The 12,720-nt window shown below is 41.5% G+C and overlaps 1 protein-coding gene across 1 annotated transcript in view; it reads left to right on the forward strand.

The window, feature by feature from the left end:
• Nucleotides 1-1,136: 1,136 nt before the first annotated feature.
• Nucleotides 1,137-12,720, forward strand: part of UGGT1 (UDP-glucose glycoprotein glucosyltransferase 1) — a 180,414-nt gene continuing 168,830 nt past the window's right edge. The window contains exons 1-2 of the mRNA XM_075529977.1: nt 1,137-1,340; nt 11,097-11,232. Coding sequence (XP_075386092.1) covers nt 1,295-1,340; nt 11,097-11,232 — 182 coding nt within the window. The 5' untranslated portion in view covers nt 1,137-1,294. The remainder of the gene's footprint in view (nt 1,341-11,096; nt 11,233-12,720) is intronic.

Raw genomic sequence — 12,720 nt, forward strand, 5'->3', positions numbered from 1 at the left:
TTTCTTAATAATACATCTAGTGCTTTAGGAGAAAATACATGTGTTACCCTGGCCCTACACGTATTTAATGCCAATAATTTGATTGAATGTTGAAATGTGCCATCATTCTCCTCCATCTGGACATGAACATTCAAATCTATTGGTTTCTCTTCCAGTGAATACGTTTTGTACCTCGTGCTACCATTAATTTTAACATAACTTTTAAACAAGCCATACATGCTAGACATTGTAGCCTCCTGTGGTACTGGCTCAACCACAAATATTATGATTCAATCCAATCATAACCAGAACAAAAAATACTCTGAAACTGTGTGGTTTGCTTCTAATCCTACATTTTGGACAAATGCTCCTGAAAATACTGTCTATGAATAACCATGAAGACTCTCCTGGGTTGAAGTATAAATTCATGTTAGGACAGCTGTGCATTCATAATAATTTTATCGGAAACTAATTTGTACAATTGTTTGATGGAACGCATGGCAAGTGCTTGTACTTACCAAGCAATACCATTCACTGTGCAAAAGATCATGAGCGTTAAACCGCTATTCCTTAGCAAACAGGTCGTTCTTCGCTTTTCTTAGCAACCTCTGCCAAGCTCTCACACATCTTCTCCAATACTTACTAACGTTACTGTTTCCGTAAATTTACCCTATCTAAAAGTCCATCCAGATATTTGTATGTTGGAGCAATGTGTAATTTTATCCAGTGTTGCCCAACTTGTAAAGTGTTTCAGTTATAATATTCCTTTAACAAATCTCTGCTTAATTTTTATTTTAAAGACTCAAGGCCAAAGATAAAGTCTCACTCTTGGTCAAAGATAAAGTCAAAGTTGCTCAGAAACACCAAGACTATTTGTCCTTTAAAAACGAAATAGTGCTTTTAACAAGGCTTTTGGGAGTAGACTGTACAGCGCGCGGAGTCTAAATCGGATAAAAGGTGAACATTCCTGGTAAGCTTTTTGGGCCTTGGCAGGCAGCCGGGTAAACCTTCCCTTAAGCCGCCACACGGAAGAGGCGGGAACAAAGACGGAGGAAGGCCCCAAGTCTTTCCAACCCGGCGGCCCCTGGACACTCTGGGCCGCCCTGCCGGCGACTTGGTACCCGGAAGTCCTCCGGCCTCCGCTAGGAGGAAGCGGAAGTAGAGCGCAAACGTGCGGCCCGGCGGAGAGAGCGCCACGGGAAAGGCGCGTGTCGGCCTTTCACTGGCGCAGCTGCCGCCGCCGCCGTCGCCGCCCCGCCTTGGAGTTGTCACCGACGCAGTCGCCGGCCAAGTGCGGTTCCGGTGTGGTCCCAGCATGGGCGGGAAGAGGGGCTCGAGCGGCGCGTCGTCCGCGATGACAGGTACCTCGTCAGTGCCGCGGGCCGGCTCCGTGCTTGGGGAGAGGGTCTGGGACGGGAGGCAACCCTGTGTCGCCTTCACCTTGAGCTGCGGCCGCTGTTCTTACTTACCCTGCCAGTGTGCTGGCGCTCCTCGTCACTGCAAGGGCCGCGATGGTCTCTCAGGGGGCTCCCCATCCGGGGTGACGGCGCGGGCTCCCCGCCCCCCGGCGCGCGACCCTTCACCGTAGGGTAGGGCTGGGGAGCCCCTCGCATTCAAGTGCAGAGCAGAGTGACCCACGGCCGTCGAGTTGAGTCGCACGCATAGCGGTCCCACGCAGGGTTTCCAAGGCTGTAAACCTTTTGGGGAGCAGATAGGTTCAGGTTTCTCCGGCAGAGCTGCTGCCGGTCAGTGTGGGTCGCTAGCTGTCCGCCGCTGACCCCGCTGCGCCGAAAGGGCGCCTTGCAGCGCCAACTGGAGGAAGTGATTGTGCACCAAGCCTGACCTTAACTTGGTTGAGAACCGGTAGTTTGCAGGACTCCGGTTGGAGAGCGCCCCGATACTTTGATCCCACTCACTGCTGTGGGGTCCACTCTCGACTCTCAGCGCCCACGTAGGACAACTGTGCCTGTGGGTTTCCGGGGAGATCTTTCTCCCTCGGAGTGGCCGGTGGGTTCCGCTGCTGACTGTGTGGTTAGCAGCCCCACGCGTAACCCGCTACGCCCCCAGAGCTCCTGTAATAGGTTTTTTAGCCCTTGAAGCAAATCCCCCTGAGGCACATTGGTAGCTGCTTTTATTTTTCACTGGGAGCTGTTGGCCGGAAATTTGAAGCTCTGGTTTCACTTTTAATGTGGGAACCTGCCCGAATAATAAGAGCTGCGTACCTAGCCAGTAAGTTATGGATGTGAATTGCTCTTGCTCCTTGGCCGAGGTCTCTAGATTGCTCATTTCTTTGAGCATGTTTGGTCATTTAAAAGCCCGGTGATCTCTTCCTTTACTGTGCTGCAATTATTAGGAAACACATTCATGCAGTTGACAGTCAATTTTTGTCTCTCTCTTTTTGAACTATCTTGTACACTTTGAAGACATTAAAAGCTGTTTTACAACACCCAAACTTAGGATGATTGTACCCTTTCTACTTGGCTTGTTTGTGATAGAAGTCCTCATGTGGAGGGTTACTCTTTGGGTTTTTAACCACCTTTTGGAGTGGTTCTGAGTCCGGAATGGGGAAGAGGCGGTTCTGTTCTGTGGGATCACTATCAGTTGAAATTGACTCGGTGGTAACAGGTTTGTTTTTTGGTTTGCTAAAACGTATTATAAAGGAAGTAGATATTGCTTTATACAGAAGCATGGCAATGTTCTTTTGAGAGAAATAAATTAAACTATGGAGAAAGTTGTATTAGACATGAGTAGCTACTTTTAGCTGAAATTGGATTTATATAGCTCATGTGAACAAGTTTTGATAATAAGCATAAATATTGGCAATTTAATTAGATTAATCAGTTAACTTATTAAGGAAATTAAATAAACTGAGTTAAATTTATTAATCAAAAAGTTATGTTATTACTCAGAATATTCTTTCTAGTGTTTTTTCTATTATATTTGAATGTTGAAATTCAGTTGGGCATTTATCAACCCATGGGTTGCAACTTATTTTTGAAGAATTTGTTAGCTGTTATTTCACAATGGAAGAAGCAAACATTGGTAGTTATTTCGAGTTTTTATGCTTATCCTATTTTCTAAAAACCAAAAAGCATTTGCCAGAATATTAGTTTTATTATTTCTTATATCCTACTGTAGATAAATGAGCAAGAAATAGCATCTTTAAAAATAAACAAATAAGGCTGCAGACTTGGAGCCTACAGATGGTTGATTCAGTTGGTTATAGAACACTTTAAAGAGCACTTCCCATTTATCCCTCATGCCGTCAGCATAATGTCTATGATCATGCAATGCCACACTGAAAATTTGGACTGCTGCTACTTCTCATATTATTTTATAAACTTTTAAGGACCAATAGGGCCAGAGTTAGAAGGCAAATTAAGACAAAAGAAGCTACGTCCTTTGATGTTTTTTACTTTTAGGCCATTTCTTGTGGTAGTGCTGTGGGTGCTTGTGGGCTCAGGGAAGTGCCACAGCTGGGTGGGAAAGCTCATTTTTGATCAGATATTTCCTTCATTTCAAATAGTATTTTACCCTGCCTTAAAAAAAAAAAAACAGTACAAGGGGATCTCTGGGTAAATCTCAGGTACATAAACTTATACTGCCTTCATTGATTTGGAATTGTTTTAATAGCAGTTATTTGCTTGAAGCAATTCATTTTTACTACTTTTACAATCTTAGGCCTCGGCCCTTGGTGCCACTTCCTCACTTTCCATTCGCTTCCATTTATTCCTTTAGTTTTTCCTTTTATTAAAGAGTTCTTATGTTCTGGACATTTGTATTAGTCTGGATACTTTAGAGAAACAAATCCACAGAAACTCATGTAAGAGAGAGTTTTATATAAAGGTTAATTGTGCATCAAGAAAACATTCCAACCCAGTGCTGCCCAAGCCCATGAGTTCAACAGTAACCCATATGTCCGGCACCAATCCACAAAGTCCTCCTCCATCTCACAAAACACACACTATGATGCTGACTGCAGGAGGAAAGCTGAATCAGTGAACGTGTAAGCATCTCATTGCTGGCAGGACTCTCCACATGGGTGCTCCAGCACTCAGGGCTGCATTGGGACAGGTCCATGTGGCTTCTCCTTGGGGATATCTTGCAGGAAGTGAGGCCAGCTGAAGCAGGGAACTGGCTAAGGCAGCTGCACGCTGGTCTGACCATCAGAGAACAAGAGACCAGAGAACTAGAAAGGCGAGGCTCACCGAGCCATTTATCTCTGCCTTTCAATGAACCCCACATGTGTGTATTGGCCAGGTTGGCACAATAAACTAACTACCTCAACATTGTAATGGTGAATTTCCTACTCTCAAGAAACTAAGTATGGATTCTACCAGGTTAATTGATTGGGATCTTTTGGTCCAAGCTTCTTGTCTGTTTTTTTGGTTTCTGGTGGAAACTGTACCCCTGTCACCCACCCAACTGTGTTCCATGTGCTCTGCTCCTAGAAAATATTTTGACTTGACTTTGCTTTCTGCAATAAAGCACTTTGTTTATTTTGCTCTGGTAGAACTTCAAAAACAAATAGGTATGAGTTCCAGCATTACTATTTATTGGTCAGACAAATGACTTAATCTCTCCGAGCTTCCATTTCTTATTTTTAAAGTAAGGGTAAAAAGGTGTTTATTTATCTATGTAGCATATTTATGGAATATCGACTGTGCTGTTCACTGTTCTGTGCCAAGTAGACATGGTCCCTGTCTTCAAAGAACTTCAGCCTGGGGAATATAAGCCTGGAGGACAATGCTTAGCCCAGAGTAATTGCTTAGTGAATGCTAATTGTTTTTCTAAGGAAACGTTGGGCATGCTTCCAGTCCAGTCTCTTACCTACTGCATACATGCTGCCTGCCTGGGCTACGGTAAACTAGGGGTTGTTCTCCAGCAATCACCACTTTCTGGGTACACATCATTGCCCCTTCAGGAAAAGTTGTAAGCATAGCTGTAGCATTATACCACTTAAACATAAGTGTGATTCAATGACTTTTAGGAAAGATATTTAAAAATTTTCTCTTAGACACAGAAGATATGTTTTCAAGACCCTATAATAATGGTGATTATTTTTCTTATGATAAATACATTATAAAACAATGTTGGTATAGCATTTTGCAAAGTTACTTGCATAATAGCTTTTCATTTTCATAGTATGAGGGGATACATAACAGTTTAATTCTTATTTCATAGGTAAGGAGACTAATGGCCAGATAAGTTTGATAATATACTATGGTTAGACCACCAGTAATTACTTTGTCACAGATATTTTGGACATGTTATGAGGAGACCAGTCCCTGGAAGGGGACATCATATTTGGAAAAGTAGAGCGGCAGAGCCTTAACTTAGAGGAAGACTCTTAATAAGAGGGATTGACACCGTGGCTACGACAGTGAGCTCAAACCTAATGATTGTGAAGATGGCACAGAACTGGGCAATGTCTTGTACTGCTATGAGTGGGAGCTAACTTGACGGTGCCTATAAAAGGAACCTTTGTGGTGTAGTGGTTATGTATTGGGCTGTTAACCAAAAGGTCAACAGTTTGAAACCATCAGTTGCTCTGGGGAGACAGGGCTTTCTACCCCTTTAAATAGTTGTAGTCTTGGAAACTCACAGGGGCAGTTCACACTGTCATAAAGGGCCACTGTGGGTCAACATCGAATTGTTGGCAGTGAGTTTGTTTTTTAGAAAACAATAATAAGTAGCAAATTTAGGAATTGGTTTCATTCCCTGATTCTAAAGGTTTTTGCTTTACGTTAACTAAACTGCCATAGATATTTTTTTTTCCCGCTGCCCAGACTGAGCTCTGTCGGCTCCTCCACTGCCGTAGATTTAAAAAAATTTTTACTAAAAGATCATTTTGTTGCAGGTTCTTATAATAATTCATACATCAATTGTGTATCAATAGATAGTTTTTAAAGATGCAGGGGAGTTATCTATGAAGAGTCCTAAGCAAATTCTTCAATGCCCTGAAAGTGTACATAAAAGTTTGGGTCATGGTTTGCCTGTGATCCAAGAGTGAAGAATCACGGATAGCGGGTTTCATTGTTAATGATCTAGTTTGGAGCCCTGTTTTCAGTAGATTTTATTTGTGTGTGTTCATATTCTTTTGTTTCTCCAGTCTCTTTATCGATGTTGAATTTATTTTAAAGTAATTAATGCACTTGAATTATTCTTTTCTAACACAATAATTCAAGTGCATTGATTATTTTGATAAATAAAATATTAAAAGTTCATTGATAAAAATAATTATGTTAGCAAAGAATATAGAATTGGACTTATAGAACAAGCAAAAGTGTCTTGGAATGCTTCTTCAAAGGGAGGAGGGTGAGACTGTCTTATGAACATTGGACATGTTGTCAGGTGGACCAGTTCCTGGAGAAGGACATCATGCTTTGTACAGTAGAGCGTCAGTGAAAAAGAGGAAGACCTTCATTGACACAGTGGCAGCAACAATAAGCTCAGAAATATCAGTGACTGGGAAAATGGTCTAGGACGGAGCAGTGTTTTGTGTTGTTGTACCTAGAGTTTCTGTGAGTCCGTACTGACTTGATGGCACATAACAACATCTTTCTTTATTTTCAAATGGAATGTTTATTTAAATTTTTTTTATTTGCAAGTAAGCGGGGTGTGTGAGCTTAGAACTATTTTAGGAACCCGTATTCTATGTTTTAATTTATTTACTATTTATCATTTATTAATTTGTTTTAGAGATACTGTGTTAGCACAGGGAGGCCTGGTGACCTAGTGGTTACTTGGGTTACTAACTTCAAGGTCAGCAGTTCAAAGCCATTAGCTGGTCTAAGGGAGAACGATCAGGCTTTCTACTTACGTAAAGAGTTGTGCTCTTGGAAATCCTCAGGGCAGTTGTCCCTTGTCCTATAGGGCTGGTAGGAGTAGGGGTCAGCTGGAGGGCCGCGAGTTTAGTTTGGTTTGGTGTTAGCACAAACAATAATCATTTTTGTGAACAGGAGATACTGGCTTCCCCTAACTGTGACCATGCTTCTTCACAATAGACTTTCTAACTCTGATGGATAGAGTGGGGTGAGGCACTTGTAAAGAGTGGAGGGTGGCATATAACATCCTCTGATTTCACAAGTGGGACAGTGGAGAATGAAGACCACCAAGGCTGATTCCTGTGAGGTGGAAATCAGTCATACCTCTGTCACTCAGCCTTTTCACTGATTCTTACAGCAACTACTGAGACCAATCATCCCTCATGTAGTACTCTGTCCGTCCCTGCTGGATATGATAAATTATGGCAATGGCCGCACGGAATTTGTTTTCACAAGTGTGGGATTTAGGAGGGAAGTAGTAGGCTACAATTCAGGTTCATGGACAATACAGGATATAGTTTTTCCATACAAGATAGAGTTATTTGATCAAGACAGCCTTTGCCAACCCAGACACACCTCTCCCTGCCTTAGACCCTCAGCCCCTTGGATTTGCCTCTGTTTTGCTTTAGCAAGTGCTAGAAAGCTCTCTGGCTCTGCTGATTGTACCTAGAGGCACTTCACTCCACTCTTAAGCTTCAGGTACTTAAGCTTTTAAGTGGGAACCCTGGTGGTAGAGTAGGTTAAGTATTGAACTACTAACCACTTGGTCAGTGGTTCAAACCAACCACTGTATGGGAGAAAGATAAGACATTCTCCTTCAATACTGATAGGATTGCTGTGTGTTAGAATTGACTTGATGGCATTGTTTTTTTATTTCACCCAATCCCTTGGTGATAGTTGCAAAGACTGTAATTAGAAGGGTGGGTGTTCTTGTTAGGTGCCATCGAGTCAGCTCTGACCCCTAGCGACCCTGTGTGCAATAGAATGAAACACAGCACCATCCTGGGCCATCACCACAGTTGCTTCTATGTTTGATGCAGCCTGTTGCTGCAGCCCCTGTGTCAGTGTAACTCATTGAGGGTCTTCCCCGTTTTTGCTGCCCTTCTACTTCACCGAACACGATGTCCTTCTTCAGGGACTGACTGCTTTCTCCTGACAGTATGTCCAAAGTATGTATATGAAGTCTTGCTGTCCTTGCCTCTAAGGCAGTGGTTCTCAACCTTCCTAATGCTGTGGCCCTTTAATACAGTTCCTCATGTGTGACCCCAACCATAAAATTATTTTCTTTGCTACTTCATAACTGTAATTTTGATACTGTTATGAATAAGGTGACCCTGTGAAAGGGTCGTTTGGCCCCCAAACAAGCAAAAGTGTCTTGGAATGCTTCTTCAAAGGGAGGAGGGTGAGACTGTCTTATGAACATTGGACATGTTGTCAGGTGGACCAGTTCCTGGAGAAGGACATCATGCTTTGTACAGTAGAGCGTCAGTGAAAAAGAGGAAGACCTTCATTGACACAGTGGCAGCAACAATAAGCTCAGAAATATCAGTGACTGGGAAAATGGTCTAGAGGTTGAGAACCTCTAAAAGAGTGCTCTGGCCTTTCTTATAACAATACAGGTTGATTTGTCCTTTTAGCACTCCATAGTACTTTAAATACTCTTTCCAGCACCACAATTCAAATGCACTGATTCTTCTCCAGTCTTCCCTATTCAGTGTCCAACTTTTACATACATATGATGCAATGGAGAATATCAGGGCTTGGGTCAAGCTCAGTTTAGTCCTCAAAGTAACATCGTTGCTCTTCACTACTCTAAAGAGGTCTTGTGCAGCAATATGCTGGAAGCTATGTAATTTTAAATAACAGCAGATAGCTTCTAGCATCACAGCAACACACAAGTCATCACAGTGTGATAAACTCACAGACAAATGGTGGCTAGAAGGGTGTGGTGAAGTGAAATTGTATACATACAACTTGTTTATTTAGGTCTTTGTAACTCCCACCAGATGATTGGATGAAACCATTCAATTAACGTTTGTGTAGCACTAATAGAGGGGATTGGTTAATTTTATCATTCCATTGGGTAGATTAGAGTGAGTTATGTCAGGAGCACATGAAAGAATCCCTTTACCATCAAGAAAGAAAAGCCAACATTGGAGTGCTTGTAAGATCCCTGCCTAAGGATGTAAACAGCAGAGGCAGCAGAGGCTACAGCAACCAAGATCATGTGACAGAGCAGAGGAGTCATACTGAGACCATGAAGCAGAGCAGTGCAGAGCAGAGCAGCACTAAAACTGTGAGGCAGAATGATGGCCTTGTTTCTTCGCAGACTAATAAGGCAGATGCCACAGGACCAAGTGACTGAAAGGCTGAGGACCAGAAAGATACTGCCGTTGACTGTGAGGCTCTGCTGTGGACAAAAGATTGTATCCTTAATGTTTTCTGATGCTGACTTGTGGTAACTTTTTAACTTCCGTAATAAACTACAAACAACCCAAACTCACTGCCTTGAACAGATTCAAACTCATAGGTGGCTTATGCACTGGCCTGGTAATTGCAAAGTCAATAGTGTGAAGCCACCAGCTGCTCTGTGGGAGAAATATGAGACTTTATACTCCCATAAAGTTTACAGCCCACAGGGGCAGTTTTCTATCTTATAGGGTTGTTCCAAACTTCTCTAATAAACCCCACACTTGTGAATTCTGTGTAGCCATTGTAACAGCTTATTGAACCCAGCAGAGAAGTAGAGTGTTGTAAGAGGGATGGTTGGAGTTAGAATAGGATAAAGATGGAGGGTGGAAGCATGTTAGATTGCTGCCTTGTAGCAGTTGACCTCGGGTCTTGTGTACCTTGCAGAGGTCAGATGTGGCCCCTGTGCCATTTCTTCAAAGAGCCATATTAAGTCATTCACTGCAGTGATATTTTGTGACCTAGATACTAATATTTAGAAGCTCAAGTATGGTTTAGTCCTTCCATCTAATCACTTTTTCTAATTCAAGTTTATGGAACTTAATTTATGGAACTTTCCTTAGTTCAGTGGGGCTATCGATTAGCATTCGAATAGGCACACTCTTCTGGGGTGAGAGATCTGTAACTAGAGACTTTCTGCAGTTCGAAGCTATCTTCTAGATCTTGGAGTCCTATTGAAAGAGGGCTGGCTGGGATCCTAGAAAGAAAACTGGAACTAACTATACAGCTGAGCCGCTTTATAAATGACTCTTTTTCCTCATTCTGTAGTTTGAGTAGTCTGTGGCTATATGAGATTCTTAAATTTTTACATTCCAGAACTTGTTAGAGACTCTTCATTTACATTTTCATCAAGTTCAACCTTGTTTCCTCTTGTTCTTTATAAAGTGTGGTTGCACACAACTTCTTTTTTCCCCAGCTGTTTAACTGGTACTTCTGTGTAGTATAGACTCTGAAAGGAGTCTTTCTAGGAAAGGATGTAATCACTTATGTGTCAGTTGCTATGCTAGGCTGAGTTCTCTAGGGAAGCAAAATGAGTGAATACACACACACACACACACACACACACAGTGATACCTTGGTTATTGAAGTCAATTTGTTTCAAATTTGTGTTCAAACACTGAAAAGTTCAAGAACTGAATATATTTTTTCCATCAGAAATAATAGAAACAAAATAATTGGTTCTGAGGCCCCAAAATTACATTTAAAAATTCATTTTTCCAGGAAGTTAATCACTATAGAGGATCTTAGCTTTCTCACATCACTGTCTCAGATAAGCTATTATCATCAAGTTGTTTTTGTTTGTACAAATTAATAGCAACTTTTCAGCTTCTTTGATGGTTTAGATACTTTGTTTCATGATCAATGAGTTCACACTTTTTGCAACAGTAGCTGCTTTAATCAATCCCCCCCCCCCCATGTAGATAAAGTCGACTTAGCCATGTGGTATTTAGCTGCCAAATTGGAAAACTGCTTACATCAGGTTAGATCACATCACGGCAGAGTCCGCAACTACCAAACTGCTGATAGCCCCAGCCTAGCCAGCCTGATTGGGAGAAAGATGAGGTTTTCTACTCCTGTTGAGCTAAGGTCTACTCTGCCTTATCGGGGCCCTGTGAATTGAAATTGAACTGATGGCGGTGAGTTTTCATCCAAGTTGACACAAAATATAACTGTAAGAGTTGCTAAGCAAGTATTTATGAAATATTTAGATGATAGGGTCAATATTTCAGAAGCATTCCATGACTTTCATTTGTTTTGTGTTGCCAAGTGTTGTGACTCCTTCTCTTATCCTGACGCTTGTTTTTCTTTGTTCCTTTTCAGGGGTTTGCTGTAAAACGGTTCTTCTGATCGCACTAACTGAACTGTGGCTGTCCTCCACAGTAAAGGCAGATTCAAAAGCCATTACAACCTCTCTTACTACAAAATGGGTTTCCACTCCATTATTGTTAGAAGCCAGGTAAGAAGATATATGTTTTTCTTTTACATGTTTGCGTAAAAATGTAGGCTCTTCCAGTGAGTATACTCAGCAGGTGTTATTGCCACCAAATAAATTTATTAACAGCCTCTGCAATTATAACATTATTCTCTTTACTTTCCAATGTGAAGATAAGGCTCTGTCATTCAATAGGGCCAGACTGCCTTGAGTCATTGAGCTATATAGGGGGTGATTAAAAGAAATGTATTTAATTGATTAAGTTATTATGTTATTTTCCAGGAAAAGTACAAATGTAAGGGATATGTTGACACATTTGTACTTAAAGGATTTTCTGCTTAGAGGAAGGTTTTAAGTATTTAACGGGAAAAAAAGTATTTAACGGAAGAAAAGAAAGGTTGGCAAGATGTGTGACAAGGAGACTTTGAAGACTCCAACATCAGAGAGTGCAAGGGAAGCTGAGGCGACTATGTTTTATCTGTTCTGAGAGAAACATTTTTTACATTTTAGTGTCTTCACAATCAGAATGTATTTTTAATCACATCAATTTGATACTTGAAACTTAAACTGGTAGCATTTTCCCTTCATTGTCATCTTAAAATTGGTATAGACAATTCCTAGGAATTCCTGGGAAATCCTGTATTCTCAGTACATTTTTTACCAACTATTTATAATATACATACATCTTTTTTTTTTCAGCAGTTAGCTATGTGCTTGTAAGAGATCATTTCAAATCACCATATACGTACATACGTTTTTCTTTGCAGCCAGTTTTTATGGGAATGATGGTGTTTGGATAGGAATTACTCTGTTGCTGAGAATATGTACAGCAAAACTTACGCCAATTCAAAACAGTTTCTGCATACATAATTCAATAACACTGATTACTTTCTCCCAACTGTGCAGCCATTCTCACTCACCTCCTCTGAGATGTTTCTTCCTTCTCAAGACAACACTGCCCCTAAGGCGTCTTTCTATTCAGCCCTTCAAGTTGCTATTGTCAGTATGATCCCAGGTAGACCTTAAATGAGCACAGTGCTCGGAAACCAAAACGAAACTCTCTACGCAATGCCATGGAGTCAGTGCTGACTCCATGTACAGGGTAGAACTGCCCCTGTGGATACCTATGACTCACTCTTTATGGGAGTAGAAAGCCCCATCTTTCTCTTGCTGAGCAACTGGTGCTTTTGAGTTGCTGATCTTGCAGTTAGCAGCCCAATGTGTAACCACTTCACTATTAGGGATCCTGCACAATGCTCAAGGCAGGCATTGTTTACTAGTTAAGTGAAACTATTGGTTAGTATTATAAAGACTCCAGGTATATTTTTAGTTTAAGGTTTCAAGATTAGATCAAGGCAATCATTTCAAGAGGTCATCTAAAACCTTCATGGGTCCAGAAAGTCTAGAGCCCATGAAAATTTTTCTTGTTTTGTTTCTTCAGTAGAGTCTTGGACCAAAATGTTTAGTAGCTGTCTATCATCCACTTCTAGTCTCATGGTAGAGGAGCAGATG

Source organism: Tenrec ecaudatus, chromosome 13, assembly GCF_050624435.1.
Source record: "Tenrec ecaudatus isolate mTenEca1 chromosome 13, mTenEca1.hap1, whole genome shotgun sequence".
Taxonomy (NCBI): domain Eukaryota; kingdom Metazoa; phylum Chordata; class Mammalia; order Afrosoricida; family Tenrecidae; genus Tenrec; species Tenrec ecaudatus.